Source organism: Equus quagga, chromosome 9 (assembly GCF_021613505.1).
Source record: "Equus quagga isolate Etosha38 chromosome 9, UCLA_HA_Equagga_1.0, whole genome shotgun sequence".
Lineage (NCBI taxonomy): Eukaryota > Metazoa > Chordata > Mammalia > Perissodactyla > Equidae > Equus > Equus quagga.
The window spans coordinates 28,490,305-28,515,587 of record NC_060275.1 but is presented as its reverse complement, the minus strand read 5'-3'; the positions used below and the strand labels follow the sequence as shown (position 1 = coordinate 28,515,587).

Genomic DNA, 25,283 nt, shown 5'->3' with positions numbered 1-25,283 from the left:
TTCGCCCTCTGGTCCCCTGGAGATCCACACTTGCCTAGCAGCCAAGTGACTGGAGTAGAACGCAAGTCTCCTGAGCACCTGAGCATCTTCTTAGTCTACTTTGGAAATCCTCTCCCCATCAGGAAGTCCCTGTGTCCTGTGTCGAAATTCAGTTCTCATGGTAACCCTTCCCCACGCGTACTCCCAACAGATACAAAGGCAAACTTCTTTGTTAGGGTCATTAGGAAGGGATCATTCTGGTTCCTCTCCCAACCACCTCCCGACTCCCAAGATGGCGAAGCTCACCCTTTCTAAATGCCATCCAGAACCAGGATTCCTTTTATCATGCCATGCCCGAATCTTATAAAACCTGCCGAGATCTGGGAGCTCAATCTATGGTGAAAAATAATAAGATTTGAGTGGACATAACCAAATGAAATGTCTTTATCCTTATAGCTGATCCCCTGCCAGGACGGCACCGACTTTAGGCTGTTTCTTCAGCAGCGAGGATGGGTTCGCTTCAAGCCACCCTCATATACTCTATCCTCTCATGTCCCTGGTAACTGGTGGTACACGAGGGAGCTAGGGTTCAGGATGGGCTGGTGGAATTGAACAAAAATAACTGACCCACAGTAGGATCCAGACTAAAGAAACTCTTCCAACCAATAAATGTTTAGTAACAAAATCCATATGGCAGCCCTGCAAATTAGCACAGGCCCACAGCCCCAGGACTCTGCTGGGCACTGAAACAGACAAAAAGATCAATACAGCAGTCATGCCCTTTCCCCAGAGGCTGGCAGTCTAGCCGGGAAGACAAATACATAAAGAGCAATGAACTGAGCAGGGTAACAGAAGCGCCGGTGGGGTGCTCTGAGAAGAGAGCTACAAATTAGAAATTCTTCTTACCTAAAGGTCAAAGCAGCTCTTCTGTTGCCAAAACAAGCCTTGCTCTAGTTATATTTAAAATTTAAAGCTGAATTTCTTATAAAATGTTCTAAAATTTATACTTTCCCTTAAACTTGTCCTCACGCTCTCATTCAGCCCAGATGGGACAGTTTGACACTAACTGCTCAGCATCTCTCTTCTACAAGGATTCCCTAAGTCACGAAGCTCCTGGATGCTCAGAACCATTCCATCCTTGCTTCGTCCCCCTGGCTTGGTTTTGGACTGTTTGATTCAGGAGGGCCAGATCTAAACTGCGCACCATCAGTACGTTGCCTAGCGATCAAATTTGGCACTTCTTGCAGAGGCCTGAAGTCCCCATTGCACCTTTTTATCTTCAGCCTTCATCCAAACCTGGCCTAGAAAACTGGGATCCAGTGTCACATACCTCTTACACCCCTTTCTCCTTCCTCCCTCCCACCATGTCACACTTCTCTCCTACCCTAAACTTGTTGATTACGCCTGGTTTGAACCACTTGTTGTCGGGGTTCAGGAGAATCTCATCCGTCCGCCCTTTCTGCCCGTAAATCTGGATGAAGATAGGAGAGTTGGTGCCAGCTTTCTTCAAGTCAGTCGTCCAGACCCACAGGGACCAAGGGAATTCTGCAGAGACAGGTCAAGTTGCATGGTAAACTTCAAGGAGTAAAGAGATTTTTGTGCTGCCAGTAGGGAAGAGGAGCAAATCAAAGGTGATCAGGACAGAAGAGCAGGTTATATGCAAGTGTGTCCCACTCTCAGAAACCCATTATAAAAAGTGCCAAACTTAGGAAGCCGTGGATTCTTTGCTATTTGAAAGAGTGTCTTAATATTCCTTTTAATGGTGAAAGCCTATTAGTACTTTTTAAATAGGGGGAGGTGCTGACTCCACCTACCCGATGTCCAGTACATTCAGAGTGCACCATGCTCAACCATTCATTTTAACATCCAGCCCATCAGGGAAGCTTATTCAGTTTGGGGACCCTGGAATACCTACCTTGGTGACAGGTGTGTAACTATACGTGGTCTGCTTCTTCAAGAACTGAGCTCCCTGAGGCAGGCCCTCTCCCTTCCTTTCCAGAGGAGAATTGAGAAGTAGGACTGGGCCCCTGGAAGCTCTTGCCCAGTGGTCTGACCTCCTGCCTTTGCTGGCCCTGTCTGCAAGTCCCCCAGGCTCTGGGCCCCCTCCACATACTTTTCAGCCTCTTCTTCCTGAGAGACACCATCTCGTAGAGCTGCCTCTCAATCAGCCCATCCGCCTTCTTCTCGTCCAGCCAGTTGCTGCAGAGAAAGGTCTGCTGGATGCCGGTGAAGGGGCACAGAATCACCACCTGGAGGGAGCAGATCACAAGTGTCCTGTAGCAGGTCCCCTGGTTGGGACCTTCTTGCAATGTTCAATAGCCTCCTCAGCCCCACGTAAAGGGTTGTCTGCATTAGGACCCTCAAGAAACGGCCCTTTTCTTCCCTTTGCCTGTCTCCTTAAATCTCAAATCAAGAAATACCTCCTCCAGGAAGGCTTCCCAAGTAGGTATCATCCATCCTCCAATTTATTAGCCCAAATCTCAAACCTTTTCCTCTATACACAACACCCTCTTTGAACTCTAAATTTCTTTATGCACATCGTAAAATCTCACTTTGAAACAAATTAACTAGAATAATAAATTAATTCCCTACCTTTGCCTTGTATGAAAAAGGTCATTCACATAAAAGGTAATTAAGGAGCCGGCCCAGTGGCACAGCGGTTAAGTTTGCACATTCGGATTTGGTGACCCGGGGATCGCCGGTTCAGATCCTGAGTACAGACCTACGCACCGCTTATCAAGCCATGCTGTGGTAGGCATCCCACATATAAAGTAGAGGAAGATGGGCATGGATGTTAGCTCAGGGCCAGTCTTCCTCAAAAAAAGGTAATTAATATCTGGAATTTAATACAAAAATTAACTGGCCTCTTCTGGGCTTGATCCTCACTCAACCTTCTCTCCCATACCTTCTCCATCTCTATCCACATTCTGAACTCATGGGTTTAGAGCATGGAAGTCTATCTAGTACGGGCCACCACAGTATAGATGTTCAGAGGAATGTTCTTGGATCACTACAAAATCTTCTGTCAGCAAACAAATTTTGACTATCCACATTACTAGATTCTCAGCTTTACCATCTTTTCAACTTGAAAACTAATCTGAACTCCCCTCCCCCAACCATTAGTTAAGCTTTTTGACTAGTCACTGTCTTACTGGGTATTTGTTTGTTATCAGTTGTTCATAGTTACTACAATTGACTATAATTTCCTTAAACTGAATTATTACCATTAGATGTACCCAGATATCTCTGAGGATTCACCTAATACTCACTATCTGACCATCATCACTGTAAGAAACCTTAACTTAAAAGCATCAAGAGGAAAGGAGATAAAAGATGGGGGAGGGAAGTGTGTACCCTCTCAAGCTCCCAGAGAAACTCTCCTCTCTAGAGGCTAATGATGGCTCAAGGCCTCAGGCAGTAGCCCCTTCAAATGTTTTAGCCCTTTGACACAAATGTATTGGCAATTAATATAGTCCACCCCGGCAAGCATTCAACATGCAGAAATGCTGAGGTCCAGAAAGGGGAATGAAGTGCCCAAGTTTGCACATTTAGTTAGTGGCAGAACTGGAAATATAAATGCTCCTGATTAATAATTATCAGTCTGGGGCTTTTTATACCCATCAGCAAGAATCTCAGAATTCCTATTATGGCTGAGGTCCACTGGGATCCTTTGTTGTACTCCATCTTTTATGCTGAAGATCCTATGTGACCGTGTATTCAGAAGTAGACCTATGCACAAGCAAAGATGGAGACCACTTATGCAGCGTGATCCGGGGCACAGAAGGGTCTAATCACCAACAATTTACTTAAAAGCTTCTTTCTCTTCTCTGAACAAATCCTGCAGTTGTTTTCTCCTAGTTTACTCTTGTTCTCCAGTTGTTACATGTGTATTGGTTAGTCTTGTCTTATCAACAAGAAAGCAAACTCTCGAAAGTCTGAGGTTATGTTTTCTCATGCCTTGTGGTTCCCCTGAATATAGTTCTAAGCATATAGTAAGCACTGAAAAGGACTTGCTAAAAGTTCTGCTTCTGGACTAGCTAGTCCAGAAAAATAGATAGTATGAAAGGCCTCCCACTACTGCAAAATACCCCTAGTTTCAATAAAGAACAGCAAATACCCTTTTATATACATTGCTAAGCAACCAGGAAGTTACAGAGAAGCCACAAGAGCAGCAAAAATTAGGAGTAAGCAGAAACCAAGAGAAGGGCAGACATGAATGCTGTGGTTGGTGCCGCATGGAAAGCAAAAGACAGGACCAGACACTCAGAGACCAGGGAGTTAACAGCCATCTGAGGACAGGATGCGAGGCCTTGGACTTTGCAAAGTGGAGGATCTGAACTGGCAACCCTGAATAAGCAGAAACACTTGAAAGAGCTGCCCCGTCAGACAAAAGGTAGGCAGGGGAAAATCTGCAAAAGGAAATTTATCTTCTCTGCCTCTGCTCCAAACAGAAAATAATGATAGTCTTCCCTAAGAATTAGTTACCATAAGCCAATACACATATTATGTATATATTCACACACAGATATATAGATATAGACATATTCGAGAAAGAACTTGTGTCAAGAATATGTAAAGAACTTTTATAATTCAATAATAGACGACAAAAAAATTTAAAACAGATTAAAAAAAACCCTCACACAATAAGATACACAAATGATCAACAAGGACATGAAAAAAATATTCAACATAATTGACCATCAGAGACATGTAAATTAAGGTCATAATTAAATACCACTACACACCCATTAGAATATCTAAAAATTAAAAAGACTGACATCGTCAAGTGATGAGAGGATGTAGAACAGCTGGAATTCTCATCCATTGTCAATGGGCATGCATAACAGTATAGCCACTTTGAAAATAGTTTGGAAGATTTTTTAAAAATTAAATGTATATTTATGATAGGATCCAGAAATTCTACTCTTAGGTATTTACCCTCCAGAATTAGAAACATGGCCATACAAAGACTTGTACATGAATATTCATAGCAGCTTTATTCATAATAGCCAAAAAAAACAAAACCAACCTGGAAATGACCAAAACGTACATGACTAGTTGAATGGATAGACAAATTGTTATGTACCCTAACAAGGGAATACTACTTAGCAACGAAAAGATTTACTAATACATGAAACAACATGGATGAATCTCAAAAACATTATGCTGAGTGAAAGAAGTCAGATACACACACACACACACACACAGTGCATACTGTATGATTCCATTTATATTAAATGCTAGAAAAGACACATATAATCTTTAATAACTGATACCAGATCAGTGGCTGCTTGGAGTCATGGACATTGACTGCAAGGAACACGTTGGCTGATGGAAACATTCTATATATTGATTCTGGTGATGGTTACACAGGTGTACACATTTGTCAAAACTCATAAAACTGTACAGTTTAAAATTGTGTATTTTATTTTACATCAATTATACTTCAACAAAGTTTATTTTAAAAATGAAACAAAATTAAACTGAATGGTGATAAAAATATCCCATATTATAACATGTGGGATGCAGCGAAAGCACAACTTTGAGAGAAAATTATAGTATCAAGTGCTTAAATGACAAAAGGAGAAAGTTAAAATTTCATGAGCTAAGAATCCAACAAGAATTTAGAAAAAACAGCAACAACAGAAATGCACAGAAATTAAAAGGAGGTAAAGTTAAAAATATAGCTCATTAACATAGATTCAAAAAGAAATAGAAAGCCTGAATAACTCTATAACCAGAAAAACAAAAACTTTTTTTTAAATCAGTAATTAATTTCTGATACACACACACACACACACACACAATTTTTCAGGAGACTGCATCTAAGCATTGGGGGACCAGATATAAATAAAACAAAAAAAGGAGATACAATAGAGTATAAACAAAGTCAAACGTTGGTTATTTATAAGGGCTAAATAAACTGTGAGAATGATATTTTAAAAAGCAAGAAGGCATGAATAAATGACGCTAGGAATGAAAAGGGGATCATAATTACAGATGCAGTAAAGGTTAAAAGGATAAGTAGAGGTTAAAAGTATACGACTTTATGCCAATACATTTTAAAATCTACAAATACAGAAATTCCAGGAAAAAATATAGCTCATTAAAATAGATTCCAGAAGAAATAGAAAGCCTGAATAAGTCTCTAACCAGCAAAACAAAAACAAAAACTTTTTGTAATCAGTAAGTAATTTCTGATTACGTACATGCATACACACACACACACAATCCCACACAATTTTTCAGAAGCCTGCATCCAAGCATTTGGCGACCAGATCGCTGTAACCGTATATACCCTCTTTCAGGAGAAGGAATACTCCTCACTTCATTCTAGGATCAAACCTGTCAAGGACTATATGAGAAAGGCAAACTAAAGGCCAATCCCTCTCATGGACATAGATACAAAATTCTAGATAAAATGTTGACAAACAAATTCCAGAAACATGTAAAATTAAAATCCATTATGACCAAGTTTGGTTTACAGAAATTCAGGATTGCTTTGCTATTGGAAAATGCAGTCATATAATTTACCAACTTAATAAATCAAAAAGAAAAGTCATATGACTATCTTACCAAGTGCAGAAGAAGCATTAGATAAAATTTGACGCCAAATCGTAATAAGAACTCTTAACAATACAGAAATAGAAGAGGATTTCCTTAATCTAATCTAAGACAGTCTATCAAAAACTCTCAGCAAACATAATTAACTAAATAAAACATTAGAAGCAGTTCTTTTAAAATGAAAAACAAAACAAAGATGTCCACTATTACCCTTCTATCTAGTCTTGCACTGTGCAGGTGGTCAAATAAGAAAAAAAAAATTTTTAAGATAAGGTTTGGAAAGAAAGAAACCAAACTGTCATTATTCACAGACCATATGACTACCTTCAGAGAAAGTCCCCTCAAAACCTATAGACAGATTATGAGAATTAATTACAGAGTTTAGCAAGATGGCTGTATACAAACTCAATGTACAAAAAGTCCTTCTCCTTCCACATCAGCTACAGAGTTTAAAATATAATTGTAAAGAGATATAATTTATAACAGCAGCAAAAATTGTAAGGTCTTTATAAACATATCTAACAAAGACAGACAAGATCTTTATTGAGAAAAATATAAAACTGTATTAAAAAACATTAAACAGGGCCTAAATGTTAAGAGGTAGACCATGTTCATAGATAGGAAAAGTCAGTATAATAAGGATGTCAGTTCTTCCAAATAGATCTACAGCTTCAATTGAATTCTGCTTGACACAGTTGTTCACGGAACTTGGCAAGAAAATTCTAAAATTTCTATGAAAGGGTAAAGGGTCATAAATAGTTAACCCATTCTTGAGGAAGAAGAATAAGGTAGGCAAATTTTCCCTAGCAGAGGCCAAGAGACAGCATAAGGATATAAAATGAAGATAGTGAGTATTGCTTTAGTGCAGGGATAAGTTAAATCAACAAACAGAACAGACTAGAAATCTCAGAGGCAAAATCATACATTTCACGAATCTGACATATGACAGAGTTGCCTTTTCAGAACAGCGGAGAAAGAACTACTATTAGTAAATCAGTACTTCTCAGACTTCCTTAATGATAAGAATTATCTAACGCACTTGTTAAATATCCAGATTTCCAGGAAATTCTGATTCAGTAGGTTTGGGTTGGAGCCCAGGAATGGTTTTTTTTTTTTTAGATTTTATTTTTTTCCTTTCTCCCCAAAGCCCCCCGGTACATAGTTGTATGTTCTTAGTTGTGGGTCCTTCTAGTTGTGGCATGTGGGACGCCACCTCAGCGTGGTTTGATGAGCAGTGCCATGTCCGCGCCCAGGATTCGAACCAACGAAACACTGGGCTGCCTGCAGTGGAGCGCGTGAACTTAACCAGCCCCCAGGAATGTATTTTTTAAAAGAATTCCAGGTGATTCTTAACTTTACTCAACTTTTAAAAGTCCTTTTATGAATGTTGCTGGGACATTTGGCTATTTATACGGAAAATAATAAAGCTGGATCCCTACCTCACACAAAAATCAACTCCTAGTAGATTAAAGATGTAAATATGTAAATGGGAATACCAAACTTTACACTTTTTAGGAGAAGATATAGGAGAGCGTCTTTATAGCTTTAGGATAGATAAGATTTCCTTCACCAACACAAAACCCATTAACCATAAAGGAAAAGATTGATGAAATAGATTACTTTTAAGTTAAATCTTCTCTTCCTCAAAGAACATTGTAAACGAACTATGAGAAGATATTTGAACAAATACTATCAACGAAAGATTAATATCCACGGGCCAGCCCAGTGGCACAGTGGTTAAGTTCCAATGTCCTGCTTCTCGGTGACCCGGGGTTCGCTGGTTGGGATCCCGTGTGCGGACATGGCACCACTTGGCAAAAAGCCATGCTGTGGTAGTCATCCCACGTATAAAGTAGAGGAAGATGGGCATGGATGTTAGCTCAGGGCTAGTCTTCCTCAGCAAAAAGAGGAGGATCGGCAGTAGTTAGCTCAGGACTAATCCCCCCCGCCCCAAAAAGATTAATATCCAGATTTAACAAACAACTCCTAAAAATAAAAATTAAAACCACAGTAACATCATTTTACAACATCTAAAGTGGTGAAAATGAAAAATTCAGACAATATCAAGTGTTGACAAGGATGTATGGAACAAAATGTCTCTTACACATGGCTGATAGGAGAGTAAAATGATGCAACTACTTTGGAAAATGATCCAGAATACTTTGGAAATACAATTATCCTGTAAGTCTGAAGATTCACTTACCTTGTGACCCAGAACGTCCAGCCTGAGAAGCTCCTGCAAATTTGTACAATGATATACGTACAAGAATTTCACACAGCATTGTTTAGAATAGCAAAAATCAAGAAACGATCCCCAAATGTCCATCAATAGAAGAATGGGCAAATCAATTGTAATCAATTCATGCAATGGAATGGATTGGAAATGGATGAACTACAGCATCAGTTATCAATTCAGATGAAATTCTAAAGCTTAATGGTGAGTGAAAAGTGCTAGTTACAAACAATATACACATAGATTAAATTCCTAATAGGGTATGCTCTTTAGGAGAGAGAGGATTATATGATTGAGGAAGGACACAGGAGTTTCAAAAGCATTGGAAATGTTCTATTTCTTAAGTTGGGTGGCAAACAAAATTGACACTTGTTTTTTATGATTCTTTATATCTTACTTTTATTATGTATATTCTTTAACACATAAGTATTCCACAATATAAACGTATATTTAAAAGTACTTGTTGATTGAGAGATTTATAGGCTGAGGTGAAACACCATACCAGGAATCAGGATCATCCATAACCACCACCTGAGCCCCTCCAGGTAATCTACCCTGCAGTTGTCCCTTGGATGCATTTACAGAACAGTCCTCACTCCTGACCATCAGCCAGACGAGATGGATGGGCATGACACCATCCAAAATGCCCAAGGAAAGGCATCGCCCATGTGCTTGCAACTGGTCCAAAGGAAGTAGGAAGTAGGATTCAGATTGGCATTTGTATTTATGAATTAAGGAAGAGAGGGGTTGAATCAGGGAAGGGTCCTCCAGGGCCGTCCCTTACCTTCTCACAGTACCAGCCTCTGTTGACGCCCACGTTGCCGTGTCCGATGGAGACCCGACTCAGGGGGCTGAGGAGGACAGCCAGCTCGATGTGGAAGATGTCTGTGCGGCCACAGTCAAACACGCCGCCCTCCAGGAAGATTTTCCCACTGTTCTTGTTCCCTCTGGCCCCGTACATGACCAAGTAGATCTTGGATTTGGTTCCAGCCCCACGGACATCCCCAGTGAAGACGGTGACAATGTATGAGATAGCTGGTGTGGAAACAACCGGGGCGGAAGAGGGATCAGTGCCAGCTGACTACATCGCCTCCCCACTTTCTCCCTGCCTGGCTACCACTGCCCGAGGCCCTCCCTCCCTCTTCCATCCATCCTCATTCCCCCAAGTTCTCCTCCTCAAGATCACATCCAGTGCCCCTCTGGGCTTCGCTTGATCTTTTTCACAGTTTGTGTGTCAATGGATCCGAGTTTAGGAAAAAACCGCAGGTATTATCACAGGAAGCTGCCAGCCCTGGTTACAGAAAACCAACAAAGAGAAGGAGGAACTTGGGTTGGCTAAGAATAGTGCTTATTATTAAAGCTAATTACCAGGGGTATATTATTAATAGCTGCCGGATGAATTCTCTTATGTCTAATTTAATTATAATAGTCAACTCCATTAATGTTATGTATAAAATTTACATAAGAGAGGAATAGCCCTGTCTAGAGGAGATTTATATTCAGGGCTAACTGATTCATCGAGCTTGCTCTTTTGCTCATAAGTTAAAGCATAACTTTTAATAGAGAGTGCTAATGTCCTCCTTCACCGCCTGACGTGGTGGGGTGAGGCAAGATGGAGGCAAGGAGAGAGCATTGTGGGTTGGGCCATTTGGGGTTCTGGTCAGTCGGAGGCAATATGGAGCTCTGGGAAGATCCAGCGAGGGAAGATTAAACTCCGAGATGGGACAGAGTCAGAGAAAACACCAATGACAAGCATTTGGACAGGAAGCTCGGCTAAGGTCTGGCCTCATTCTTTCATTCTGCCCCGAAGTCTGAAGCAATGGCGCTTTAGTCCTTGCTAATTACCCCCTCCTACCCCTCGCCCCATCCCAAACCCCACTCTCATGCCGTGACCTCCGAGAAATAAAAATCCCAACCTCCTTTGGGAGCTAGCACAGGCAACTACATGAATGCATTACCCATTCACATATTTACGCCTTCCTCTGTTCAACAAACATTTATTGAGTGCATGCTGTATGCCAGGCCTCAGGGATAACATGGAGATAAAACGGAACGGCCGCTGCCCTAAAAGAGTGGCTCTCCAGCTTTATTTCTCCAAAACACGTGGACAGACGGTGTTCTCACACAAGACATTCTCCCGAGGCCTCAGTTACCAGCAATTCCCAACCTCTAACGACCATTTCTCCTCTCCCTCCACCTCTAAGAGGCAAGTAATATCAACATGGTTAAAGGGGTTATGTTAAATCCATTCTAGTATTTGTTTTTAAGTAAATACTTCACAAACTCTTGTTACAAATGACTTGTGACACACCCAATTATGGTCAGACCAGCTCAAGGTGCCACAGTGTCGAGGCTGAAATTGCTGGAGCAGAGGAGCATTTGGTGTGCTAAACAGTAGCAATCAAAGTCTGCCCAAAACGTCTGGAGGAGAGGGAGGAATTGCCCTGCCTAGAGCAGCTAGGGGAGAGTTCAGAGTCGGTGACTGGAAGCAGGAATTTGAGAAACACAAAGAGAAATGGCATTATAGGCTGAGGAGAAAGCATGCTTCAAAGATGAAGGGAGAGAAAGAGCAAGGCAAGCAACTAAGGGAGGGGAGAGAGGAAGGCATGTGGATGGGGTGGGGGAGAGTGGGAGGGGGAGGGGAGGGGGGGGGACAGGAAGAAGCCGGGGGGGGGGGGGGCGGTAGAGGGAAGAGTGAATGGTGTGCAGACGAGGCGGAGGGTGTGTGGAAGTAGTAGGAGAAGGTGTTGAAAGATTCTGCTGATAAGGTAAACTGGAGCCAAATTGTGGAGCAATTTGTTTGTTATGCCCAGAACTTGGACTTATTCTCCATGCAGTGGTGTGTCAGGAGGTTCTGCTCTAGAGCACATTCTCAGATGTGCACATTCACCAACATCGACTTTCTGGAACATCCATGAACTTCCCAAGCTGGGAGCTGCAGGATCCCTGTGGAATTCACACGAGGTAGAGATTTAGGGGGCAGACAAAATCCTGGATCTGTCACTTACCATCTGTGTGACGTTGGACAGATCTCTTAACTTCTATGTGACTCAGGTTCCCCATCTGTGAAATGGGAACAATAACACTTCCTATATTATAGGGTCATATGAGGATTAAAAGAGATGGAATAGTTCAGGCACCTAGCAGAGAGCCTGGCATACAGTAAGCACTCAATAGGAGGAGGAGCTTAGAGTGAATCAACATCCTCATAAATGTCCACACGTATCAGGACTTCACATTCTGACTTCATCCTGTGGACAAGTTCTTTTGCCCTGGGCAGTTCGAGTCTGCTCAGGGGCATCTCTTCATCTCCTCTGGCATCAGCAGAGCCCCAGATGCCAGCCCAGAGGAACAGAACACTTTCAGGAGCAGGAAGAATGTCATTTGAAGACACGGCTGGTTTCTGCTTGATTGCAGGCCTCCAGGCCCGCAGAGGAGGACACTGAGCCTCAGACAGAAAATGAAATATTAGGCAGCTGGGAGTCCCCTGTCTTCAGTTCTACCTGTGGTCTCAGCTCCACCCACTAAGATGTCCCTTTGGATTTTGCCATCATCTTCATCCAAGGCCAGCCAGCGGTTAAGAGGGAAGTCATATTTTCTTTTGTTCCCAATATCTTCAATGACAATCTGGGAAGGAGAAGAGAGGGAGGGAGCGTTAAGTGTCATTGAGGACACACCTGGTGATTGAACTCAATTCCTCCATCCCTTGAGTGTACTCTGAGAATACAATCTCATCTTTTTAGTGGCCCAAGGAAAGTTTATCACAGGGACACACCTGTTGCCAGGAAAACCATGCAAAGCATTAAGAGTCACACAGGAATGACTGGTAATTACCTCCTACTTGAATTACTGAGCCACCGTTCCCTCCTTTGCTGAAGATCATTTTAAGAAATTGAATGCAAGAAACTTGTAGGATGTGTCCCGTGAGACTGGGGGACGAGAAGGGGAAGCAACAAGATCATCACCTTCTTCGCCTGCTGAAGGTTGGGATTCTGACCTTGTAGGTGAGAAGTTCACTCTAGGGGAACTGCCAGCCCCAAGTCAGACACACAGATCCCAGGATTGGTGACCAGCTCAGAAAATGTCAGCCCCTGACAGGGAGGCTGGTGGAACTGGCCGTCTCTGAAGCCTTACTCGGGGACTCACATGTGAGCTAGGTTGGCGAGGTTGAGAGGATTGTGCCTTCTAGATCTTACTAAGGAACTAAGGGGCCCTCCCAAAATGTCCCAGAAAGACCCAACGGAAAACTCAGTCTAAGATCAGAGGAATTGTCAATAACCAGAACGTGTCCTCCAGTCACAGCGTTGTGCAGGCAGAAGCATCTGGTGACAGGCAGAGTGAGTTGGAAAGTAAAAATATCTGCCCAGGTCCTAAGACTGATGGAGACGGGCTCTGATTTTCAATGAAGGCTCACTTCCTAAGATCAAAGTATTTGCAGTGTGGAAACAGAGCATACACTCGGCTGCTGGAAGTCAGTGCACCTTGTTCTAATCCAGTTTTCATAAAGGAAACTTCTGAGCTAAGAGCTGTCCTCCTGAAGGACATGACCCACCAGGGAGGAGCCAGTAACCAGAACCAGCCATCCCACTAGGCTTCTCTCCCCAGATAAATCAGCATTGAGGTTCTGGTTTATAAATCAGTCCCCTGTGAGTTTGGTTAGTATGAGTCACCCTTCAGGACCTGCTGATTTGATTGAGTGTCTGTACTTTCAAAGCTGAGTGCCTGGAGACCACTGTGGTACTGCCCAGAGGGTGTTCTGCCATGGAAGTCCAGCCTCTCCCAACTCATCTATCTGCACACTTCTCTGTGGCTTTCATCTCCCAGGGTTGAGGCGAGATTGGGGAATCCCTGACAAGGATCTGAGCCAGGCTTCAGCCCGCCTCCTAACCGCCCTTACTCTGACTCTCACAGAGTTGGGAAAACAAGGTGAAGAAAAACAGGACTTCGTTTATCAGATAAGTGTCAAGTCTAATAATAAACCTAAATAAACAGATTTACCATCTCTGTCTTTAAATGTTCACAGACAAGTGTGCCAGCCGTGGTTTCAAGAGCAAGAGAACCACCCACAGCTCATAGCGATGTCATCGATAAAGGGCCTTCCGCTGACCTGGGATCTGACGGAAATTCCTGACTTGAGAAGTTTATCTAATCTGAACAACAGAATGTGTACCGTTAAATAACCTCTATGGGACAAAACTAGCTTGCACAGCTAAACCACAAGGGAAAGAGACAATATTTGAGTGAATATGCAAATAACAACCAAGACTCTAAAACTTAGACTTTCCGAAATACCAAAAAACAAAGAAAGGCCGAGAGAGAACATCAAAGCTCAAATACCAGTGCAGAGAGTATAAAAGTCCATGAACAATTCTAGAAATTTTCCAGATGTATATTGAAATATGGAAACAATTATTTATGATATTCCTTCCTTCTGAAGGTCCGGGAGATGAGGCTGAAGGAAGCTGGCTCCCCGAGGGGAGAACATTCGGGAACACATCTAGGAGCAAATGGTGATGTGTGCAGCGGGATGGAGCAGCGAGGCGGAGGGAGGTAGGGAGGGAGCCGACTCAAGCTCTCCAGTGTAGAAGGACCTTACAGGGAGGAGTGGGCAGAGGTCTCTCCCAAAGGCATCCGGCCTCTGCTGATATGGGTTCTGGCTGACCGGGGACCCCTGTTGCTTACAGGAGCATTCCCAAGGGCCCTTCCGAGGGAGGAGCAAGCAGCTTTCCCACTTCTGTTCACAGTTGCCCAGACACCTCTGCGTCTTCATGGAGTTCCTTTTAAGAATTCAAGACGTCTCAGGAACGGTTTTTGCTGACAGAATGAAATGGTGGTGTTTCCTCCAGACCGCTGTTTCACAGATGCTGTTGTTATGGCAGAAACAGTTGTAAAATAAGACTGGAGAGATGGAAGCACCCTTCTCCACGCATGAGAGAAGCACACGCCTGGAGTGTGTGTGTGTGTGAGACAGACAGACAGAAGCAATGACCTCATCAAAAACAAGAGCCATTATCGCCTGGAGGAATATTCTCCACCTGCAGACAAGCCCACAGGCAGGGCTGGCTTCTGAGAGGCAAGAGGGAAACCAGGGGTCCTGAGCCCCTGGGAGGTGCGATCGCAGCCGGAGAAGGGGCCTGTCCACGGTGGAGCCCACTAGATCCTGCAGCAACAGAAACACAGCAGAGCCACGGGCTGGACTGCTCCTTGCAAAAAGCCAGGAAGGATAAACCAGCCCAAAGAGGAGGAGGGAAAAGATGAAGCTGCCAAGCAGGGCTCATTTCTTCCTTGTTCTTTGCAGGTGGTTCAGGGGCACACCCAAACGGTCGGGGGCCTCCGGCCTTCCTTTCCTCCCCAACAGGGCAGACACATCCACGTGAACACATGAAGTTGGTCTTGGAGTCAATAGGTTTTAGATGGATGTGGAGTGTCAACTATGATTCATAGCAGCTCTCCCTCCTTGATATTGGAATAACTTCCACCAATTTTCCATAACCTGATCGGGGCAGAGGCCCATTCTGTGCAGAAGAAATGAACCCCACACACACGGGGCAGTTTGGGGAAACTGAAGGATCTGCTCGCTCCCATCCACGTGCTGAGTGCCTGAGATGCAGACAGCCCAAGTGATCCACAGAAGGTACCCTCTATGTACCAGCCCTGAGGGCAAGAAAGGAATGTACATGTCCCTGTTTTCACTCTTCCCTTCAAAAATGCAGCTACGTTATCCATCAAGGTTGCCCTTGACCCACAATCAACCATCTCCACATCCCAAGAACCATTAGTGAATTGCAGTTACCTCTTAGAGTTCTAAGACCATAGGGCAAGGGATAGGAGAGTTTGGACACAGGAGAAAAAAAGAGGAGGACTTCTGGAGCTTATGAACCTGTTCTGAAATAAATCTTGGCATCAAGGAGTTAGCAGGAAAAACCTGGTCTCGTGGAAGAGCGAGGGAACGAACTGTGGGGGAAACTGAGGCCCAGCAAAGGAAGGCGGGATCTTCTCCTCCCTGTCACGAGGTTGCCCGCCCCACATGCTTCGTGTCTCACTCGTCATCCTGGAGTCGAAGTTACATAATATGAACATACCATAAATATAAATAACTGTAAATGACAGCATTCGAATGGTGACACCCTAATACTCTAGCTCTTTCCCCTAAACTTTCTTCCTCTCCTCTGAGACCCATATACCCACTCCCTCCTTTCCACCGCAGGCTACCTCATCCAGTAAAGACCTTTGATGGCTTATTATGATCAGGGGCTGTGTGGTCCTGTCCTAACCCACCTCCCTTATTTCCCTGTGCTCAGTTCTCTGAGCCTTGTGCCCCAGCCCAGATCTATTCCATATGCCGGTTCCACCGTCCAGCTCCTCCTCATCCACCACGCCCTCTGCCCAAAGGAGTCCTCCTCTCTGCGCCTCTTGGCAAAACCCTGCCTCCTTCTGGGCCCAGCTCCCCGGACCCTCCCCGAAGCCTCCTCTGATGCCGAGTCAGACACCGCTCACCCCCACAACATTTGTTTCTACTTCAGCAAGGTTCTTATCTCATCCTGCTTTGCATTGAAGTTGTGGTAATTCTGTTTCCTGGTCTTCAAACTGGGAAATTTGCTCTGATCAACACTACGCTACTTGTGAAACCCTGAAGACAGAACGATTTCACTGAAAGCTGGACTTCCCCTGAAATTTCGGAATATAAGGTTACAGTAAACATAACTATTTAGGGACTTGAATTATCTCTTGTAGATGCAGAATATTGTAATAGCTTATCATGATAGCTGCAGTGGTGGTGCAGAGGATGTCAGAGTTACTTGGTAAACGTTTGTTCAATGTTGAGTCTTAATTGGTGACGTGAGGGCCCATTGGCTTCTTGAGGTTCCTGAAATCCCCTCCAGGAGCCTCTGTCTCCCCTTCCTTTCAGAGCCAGTGGTGCAGGTGGATCACATCCCCCCTACAACACACAGCAGGCAATACACACAATTCTGGACTTTCTAACGTGTTGCATGGTGGAGAGAATCCAGACTGGGCATCCAGAGGACCAGGGGCAGGTACCAGTCCTGCTGCTGAAGAGCTATGGGATTTGGGGAAAGTCTCTTTACTGAAGCAGATGGACAAGGACGAGGCCCACTGGCAGCACAATGTTCCATCTTGTGACTGCTGCTCTTTTGAAGTGGTTGTTGAACTGAGCCAACGATTGGAGTCAATCACAATTGTTGGACTAATGAGACACGGGGACCCAAGCCGTGTGCAAAGCCTGGGAGGGGAGGATGCCAGCCCCTGGGAGAGGGCGAAGAGCAGAGAAAGAGGCGTGGTCACCCTGAGGCCCATCAGCCTGGGCTGAGAAACACACATGGTCAGTTAACCAGGCAGAAGAGGAGCGAGACCACCCATGAATGGGCTAAGTATATTGGCTTTTAGATTTATCCCAGCGAGCCCTTACACGTAAATGCCGAAGGAGTGATTGTCCTGTGAAGGCCACGGCAACCCAGGCTGGCAGCTTGGAGAATGGAGCACTCACTGTGCAGGCATCAAATATGGAAACGCAGTCAGTTTAACAGCCCCTTTAACGGGTGTCTCTGGGGAGCTGAGGGCAAGCAGATCAGTCAGTGTGAATGGAGCTGGGACGGATGGAGGCTGCTGTGGGGGAGGCAGGAGGTCGGGGCTGGCTGTCTGTGGGACAGTCGGAAAGTGCAAGAGGTCGGTCGCTCTGGCTTCTCCCAGCCTCTGGTTTCCAGCTGGCACCCACCCCGCCTAGTGCCTAAAACCTGCATTCCTCCTTTCTCATCACAATGCTTCCCTCAGGAAAATACCTAGTATACCCAGGCGCACCGACCTATAAAATGCTTGAGTTATCTTTATGTCTTACCCCCTGGGAGGGTCTTGGTTTGGCTTAAGTTAAAAGAATAAGCGGTTAGGAGTTTTCCAGAAGCCAGTGAACCTTCGAGAGGGACACCACTTTGGTGCTGGGTGAGACAGGCGCACACCAGGCCCTGAATTCCTCCACTACACACAGCACAGGCCCCAAAGAGAATAACCAGTCTCCCATTGAAAGTAGCCTGCTTGGGCTTTTGGTTTAAAATATTGTCTGAAAAACAAACAATAAGAAGAAGAGAACAAGGAAGGAAGGAAGGAGGGAGGAAAGGAAGCAGGGAGGGAGGGGAGGTGGGGAAGGGGAGCTGAATGAACTAACAGAGGACCCCTCCTCCTAGACATGGTCTGGCAAGACTTTTGAATTATAAAGAAAAAAATCCTGCAAGCATCCTGGTTGGAAAAAAAATAAAACACCAAACAGGTTGTCCAGACAGAAGCAAGGGTCTGCTTGGCCTCAATATCAAATTTCAGAAGGCAATGGAACAAGATTTACAACATTTGAAAGGAAAAATAATGTTCTCACCCGTAGATTTCACGCCTTACCAAGCTGTCCTTTCCTTTGATCATGAAGATGACAAAAGGGTCTGTTCTGACGTGGGAACCTGCCTCCTTCGTGAAGCTTCTGAGAGCACAGCGGGGGAGTGGGCTGTGTAATCAAGAAGGAACCTGACCTCATGGGGGCAGCTGCCATCACCACCACGTCAAGGCCGCACCCAGGCCCTCGGGTGCACTTCGCAGCTCCTTCCACTGAATCTTGTGTTTCCACTCAGACTGCCTTCCTTCCCAGCATGAAGGAGCTGGGCTTCGAGGTCCCTGCTCCATGCCACACCCTTGCTGAGGTCTTAGAACACACCTGCCTCCCCTGCCCTGAAGACACACCTCTGCCTGGTGTTGGCTACTTGTGCTCTGGACTCCTGGACCACTTCTTCTCCAATCCAAGCAGCAGTTCCACGTAGCCTCCTGGAACCCTGCGCAGCACCAGGCTGGCTGCTCTGAGGACCAGGTGAGCCCCTTCCTATCCAAAAGAAACTCGGCCATTGCTTACGCCACTGGTTCAGTGCTCCATCCCATGCCAAGAGCTGGAGAGGTGCCCCCAAGGAACTTTCAGGCTAGTTATGGAGAGAAGCGTGGCAGACACTCTAGGATGCTCACTCAACACCCTTTCCCAATCACCTTCTTCTTAGCCTACTTCTTCTATAAAGATTGGAAAGCTAGCCACTTGATGTCCCAGTTTCCACTGCAGCTAGGGTGGCCACATGACACCTTTCTGGCCAATGAAAGGTAGGCAGAAGTTCCAAGGAGGGCTTTGTTTCTCTCAAAATAAGGCAAGGCTTGCCAGAAGAAAAAGCATTTTTCCCCTTTGGTCTTCTGTTTTCTTCCTGCCTGGAACATAGATAAGATGCCTAGAGGTTTGGCAGCCATCCTGTGATCATGAGGCAATAAGTTGGAGGATGAAAGCCGCAGTGCTGAGGATGGGGACACAGCAAGAGAGCAGGTATCCCAGAAAGCAGCTGCACCAGCCCTGTGCTGACCATATCTAGACTTCATGTGAGATGAGAAAAATAAGCTCCTAATTCTTTAAAATGGCACTTTCAATTCTCTGACACTTGCAGCCAAATACATTCCTGGCTGATGCAAGAAGGTGAGTGAAGTTAAGCAATAACAAAACCTCAGCTATCAGACAGCCTCATTCCCTATAGTCAAATTATTATAAATCTGAAGGATTTCTGTTTTAAGCAATAAGACTTTTTCAAAATTTTTTCAAAAATATATTACATGTTAACATTTTCCTGTCATTCTGTGATGCGCTGATATATACTGATAGCCTCACAACTAAGGGATATACGTGCAAAGGGCTGGTAGCCCATTTTCTAAGTGACCTAAGACTTCTGGGAATTGCTAATATTTTTTTGGCTTTTTGCATCTTCTCTGACTCCCCATTACAGTGCTCAATAATTCTACCTATTACAATGTCTCTTTCCCCTCTAATTTTCTGCTTTGGGTTTAAAACTGCAGGCGGCAAGTTTGCTAGAAGGGATTGTAAGTGAGCACTAGACTCTGAGTGAGAATATGAGGGTTTTCCTTCGAAATCAGGGCAGGGCAAGACAGAGCCAGGACCATGAGCTTTCCTCACAAACTTTGAACCAGATATGTTTTAGCTTTTCACAAGCCTTTTTGCTTTCTTCTCGATTCTTAACTTTGTCCTGGGTTGTGAAACTATGAGGGACCCAAGATCAGAAATTTGAGGAACAAAGCAACAGCCCAAGATAAGTCACAGGAAAGCTTATGATTAGGGTTAAATGAATGCTAGACGGGGCCGGCCCTGTGGCCGAGTGGTTAAGTTTGTGCACTCTGTTTCAGTGGCCCGGGGTTCACCGATTCAGATCCTGGGCGTGGACCTACACACTGCTTATCAAGCCATGCTGTGGCATCCCACGCAGAAGAACTAGAATGACCCACAACTAGGATATACAACTATGTGCTGAGGCTTTGGGGAGAGAAAAAAAGAGGGGGAAGATTGGCAACAGATATTAGTTCAGGGCCAATCTTCCTCACCAAAAAGCATACTTTAAAAAAAAAAAAAAAAGAATGCTAGAAGCAGGCAGCGTGACCAGCATTCGTGGGAGGGAGAGGTTCTGGTGAGCCAGAGTCAGAGAAAGCTTCATGGCAGAGCCCTGAAGGATGATCAGGCCCTGAATAGTTCCAACGAGAGAACTCAGCTTTCTAGGAAGGCGAGGACATGAGCAAAGTCTTGGAGGCTATGAGTCGGGCAGCATGGGCGGCCAGCAGCCTTAGGTAGAAGAGTGGAGGCAGATAGACCTAGAGAGGGAAGTTAGGGCTCAAATATAAGCCTCTAAAGAGCCAGAATTCCCCCTCCCAGACCGCAGGGACCACAGACGGGCAGCAGAACCCACCTTGGACAGGAACCAACCTGCAGAACTGCCCTTGTTGTTGTGGCCAACATTGATCTTCATCAGCTGCCCCAAATCGGGGGCATCCAGCATGAACTTGTCTTCAGCTCCCTTTTCAAAGTTGTTCTTTTCATTCTCCAGCCTACGCTCCCCTGTGTGCACATACACGCAAGAAAATCACAAAGGAGACCAGGCGAGGAGAGAACCGACGGCAGACCTTAACGGTCCACCCACTGAAGAATGGTCTCAACACTCAACCAGTTGGGGAGGTTGGGTGTGGGCAGTGGGTACAGGTGGTACCTGGGCAGTCTCTGTACATCCACTCGATTTTGCTATGAACCTAAAAATGCTCTAAAAAATAAAGTTTATTAATTTAACAAGAAGTCAACAAGGATAGCTTCACCCTGAGATCTGTGGGCCCCTTAACCCCTCCAGCCTTCAGTTAAGGCAGAGACTTGCCTTCTGTGTGGCTTGTGCCCGGGACCCGTAACTGAGCTCCTGATTTCTGCCTTAGCCCGGAGTCCACATCCTAGTAAACCAATTTGCACCCCCATCCCTAGACCTGAGGCCCTGTCTTTCTTTACCAGTTGCTTGAACTAGGAGCCCAACCATAGTAGTTGGTATATATGGCTGGAAGCCTGACATCAGCCGACAGACCTCCTTCAGTCTGACTCCTTTTCTGGAAAACAGCAATGATAACCATCATCAGACACAGCCAGTTGCTTAACGTAGTTTTTTTTTTTCCCCTCACTATTCCTCATCACAATCCAAGAGGGAGGTATTATTAACTCTGTCTTGCAGATGAGTAAACTGAGACTTAGAGAAGTTAAAGAACTTGCCAAAAGTCACCCAGGTGATAAGCACATAATTAGGACTCTTCTAATCTGTTCTTTCTACTTTGCAAGTTTCTGTTATCACATTCCAGGTCTACAGGTCACATTAACCCTCACAACCCCACCGAAGCACCAGCTTTTTGCTAAGCCATCCTGTTTTCTTTCTTCTCTAAAATTTGATTCTTTAAATTTTAAATTGCCACAATTCAAAAATATAGAAAATAATATAAGACATCCATGTACCTGCCACCCGGATTTAAGAGGTATAGCAGACGTTAAGATTTTGTCTAATTTACTCAGACCTTTCTCTTTTCTAAAGGAAATAAAACACAACAGATAGGTCTAAAGTCTCACGGTCCATCCCCCTTCTCCCACACCCTCCCCTAAGTAAACACCATCCTCCACTGGTGTGAATCGTACCTGAATTTTTGTTTGCACGTCTGTATCCATAAATAAAATACAATATTTTTGCATGTGTTGGAATTAAACATAAATAACGTCACAGTGCACATCTCTCTGTCTTGAGTTCTTCGTCTGTACAATGGGGATGGAAATGGCACCGCCTCATGGCCTCCACTGTGAGGATTAACTGGGTTAATACATTCGAGGCCCTCAGGGCGGCGCTGGAGCATGGTACATGCCATGTTAGCAACTGAGGTTATTGCTATTGCTCCTGTGATCCTCGTGGTATCATCATCCTCATACACCCTTGTGCAACTTACTTTTTTTCAGTTAATATTACGCTTTTGAGATCATCTGTTGATGTTAATAACTTCAGTTCATTCGTCCAACTGCTGTGTAACAGTCATTGAATGAAGAAAACACTATTATGTGTGCATTCTTCTACTGACGGACTTTTAGATTGTTTCTAGTTTTTTGCTATTGTAAATGCACTGAAATGGACTCTTTTGTACCCACCTTCTGCTGCACATTTGTAAGAACTGCTCTGGATAGACACCTACAGTGTTGCTGGGTCCTGGGGTGGGCGCCTCTTCAACATATCAGGTGTTGCAAAATTGCCCTCCAAAATGGTTGTACTACATCAGTTACCATCAGCAGTACGTGAGGGTTCCCATTCCCCACAATCATTATTAACATATGTGCTTTTAAATTTTGTTTCAGTGTGTGCACAGTGGTATTTCATTGTGGTTTTAATTTGCGTTCCCTCGATTATTTGGAGAGATCGAACATACATATATATTGTTCGTATATAGATTTTGAGAGATTGGCCATTTACACCTTGCTCTTCTGTCATTTTTCTGTTCACATATTTTATTTTTCTATTCTTTCCTTTGTCTATGATATCTCTTATCATAAAGACTTTTTTCTTGTTTTAATGGGCTTTATCGATATTTTCCTTTGTTGTTTGTGCTTTTAGCGAATACATCAAGAAACTCCACCCTAAATTGAGATTTTAAAAAGACCCTCTCTTAAAGTTTCTTCTAAAAATTCCGCAATTTTGCTCTTTCACACTGAAGTCTTTTAGTCCACCCGGAAGTTAGATTTGTGTATGGTGAAAGGTAAAAAGATGCAATTTTATCTTTCTCATATGGTTAGAGAATTGTTTAAACACCAGTAGTTGAATATTTCATCCTTTTCCCTCTGATTTATAATGCCACCTCTCTGTGTTTCTAGACTCTTTATTCTGTTCTATTAGTTTATTTGTTTATCCTTTTATCCATACCACACTGTTTTAGTTCTTAGAGATCTGCAATGTCTTAATACCTGGCAGGGTAAATTTCCCCATATTATTAATACTGTCAATGTTATTTTCATTATTCAAAGTTGTCTTGGCAATTCTTAGCCCATTATGGACATGAATTTTAATGGCAGCTTGAGCTGTGGGATATCGCCTCTTGGGAATTTGACTGAAATTGCATTACATTTACAGAATAACCTGGGAAATTTGAAGATCTTCACGAAATTGAGTCTTTTCTCATCCATGAGGATAATATATTTCTCCATTTATTTAGGTATTCTTGTCTATCCTTAAATAAAAATTTATATTTTTTCCAGAAAGCTCTTTTGTTAGTTTTTCTTAGGCACCTTGTAAATGCTATTATAAATTGTATATTTTTAAATTAAATGTTTGCTTGATGTTTTTATCAATATTTGTTTATTAATCCTGTATCCAGCACCTTTATAAACTTTCTCTCTCATTGGTTCTAACAATTTGTAAATTCTCCTGGATTTTATAGATGGTCATTATTTTTTCTGAAAATTAAAGATTGTTTCTAAATAGAGTGAAGGCTGAAGTGCCTTCTAATTTTATTGGCATAAGTTCAAAGAATGTTGTCTATATATTAATGATTTATTTAAGTTTATTAAGACGTGTTGTGATTTAGCATGTGGTCATTATATTCTTGAAAAGAATGTGTATTCTCTATCAGTTGGATGCAGAAATCTATGTACTTCCACTAGATCAAGCTTATTAACTGTGTAGTTAAAACCTTCTGTGCACATACTAAATTTTTATCAGTTCGACTTATCAGTTATTGAGAGTGTTGTATTCACATCTTCCATATGATTAGGTACTTTTCAAGTTTCTCCAAGAATTTTGTTAATTTTTGGTCTACATATTTTGGGAATATGTTAAATTCATACAAGTTCAGAATTATTATATCTTCCAAGTTAATTATCCCTTCTATCATTGTCTAATATACTTATTTCTAATCAAGTGTTTTGCCTTGAAGTTTCATAGATATTAATATAACTACACCAGCTTCTCTCCTGTTTTTGATATGTTCCTGGTATACTTTATTCCATCTTATTTATTCTAAGCCTTTCCATATCATATTTTAAGCTGGATTTTATTTCTTTTCATTTAATATGAGACTATCCTTTAATTGATAAGTTTCGTTTGTTTCTATTTATTGTGTTATTTAGACATTTACCTTACTTTGGCTGTTAGCCATGCTTTTTCTTTGCTTCTCTTTCCTCATTTCCTGCCTTCTATTGGTTGATTAAATTTTTATTCCCTTTTATTCCCTCTACTGGTTCAGAAGTTATTCATTTCTACTTTTTGGTGGTAAACTTTACAATTTTAATATGCATACTTGACTTATGACTTTTAAGATCTTTCTCTTTGCCTTCGGTTTTACCACAGTGTATGTAAATGTGGATCCGTTTTTATTTATCCTGTTCAATGACTCATTTTGTCACTTTAATCTGAAGATTCATATCTTTGTTCAATTCTGAAAAAAGTTTCAGCCATTATCCTTCAAATATTGCCTCTCACCTATTTTATATGTTCTGTTTCTGGAACTCCTGTTCAACACCTGTCAGAACTTATTCTCTCCTCCAGGTCTCATGATCTCTCATTTATATTTTCCAACCCTTTGTTTCTCTGCATATTTTGTTCATATTTATCTCACAGTTCACTAATTTTCTATTCAGTCGTTTCTAATTGTGCTGTTTAACCCCTCCATTAAGTATTTATATTTAATAACTCTATTTTCATTTCCTGCATTTCTGTTTACTGTATTTTTCAAGGTGTCTTGTTACTTTATTGAATTGTTTCTTTCACATTTATGGTCAGTATAAACATACTTAAGTTATAGCCTTTCTAAGATTTCTCTTTTATGGGAAATTCTGGAGGATTTAATCTTATTGTTTGTGGAGTCTATTAGAGTTTAGTCTTGGTGGATGTGTCCTCGAGTGATTTGTAGTTTTGGAAAGTAAACTCATCTCCAGTGCTGTATCTGTGGGAATCTCACACAGTCTTGCTAAGGTATCTGCCAAGCGCCAAAGGGTATTACTGCATGGAACCAATTTGCCGTCCCTGAGGGAGAGAGGTTCCCAAATCGCACTCTAGTGCAAAGTCAGACCTCAGGCCCACCTGTGTGCAGGCCTGAGGTACCAGTTTCTCAGCACTTGTCTTTTTAATCACAGCTCTTGTGGAGA

The 25,283-nt window shown here is 43.2% G+C and overlaps 1 protein-coding gene across 1 annotated transcript in view; it reads right to left on the bottom strand.

The window, feature by feature from the left end:
• LOXHD1 (lipoxygenase homology PLAT domains 1) overlaps positions 1 to 25,283 on the bottom strand; it is a 169,384-nt gene that overhangs the window by 107,703 nt on the left and 36,398 nt on the right. The window contains exons 6-11 of the mRNA XM_046672168.1: positions 20,551 to 20,699; positions 12,280 to 12,403; positions 9,561 to 9,811; positions 2,093 to 2,228; positions 1,364 to 1,524; positions 286 to 372 (exon numbers count right to left, since the gene is read on the bottom strand). Of these exons, the coding sequence (XP_046528124.1) occupies positions 286 to 372; positions 1,364 to 1,524; positions 2,093 to 2,228; positions 9,561 to 9,811; positions 12,280 to 12,403; positions 20,551 to 20,699 (908 nt within the window). The remainder of the gene's footprint in view (positions 1 to 285; positions 373 to 1,363; positions 1,525 to 2,092; positions 2,229 to 9,560; positions 9,812 to 12,279; positions 12,404 to 20,550; positions 20,700 to 25,283) is intronic.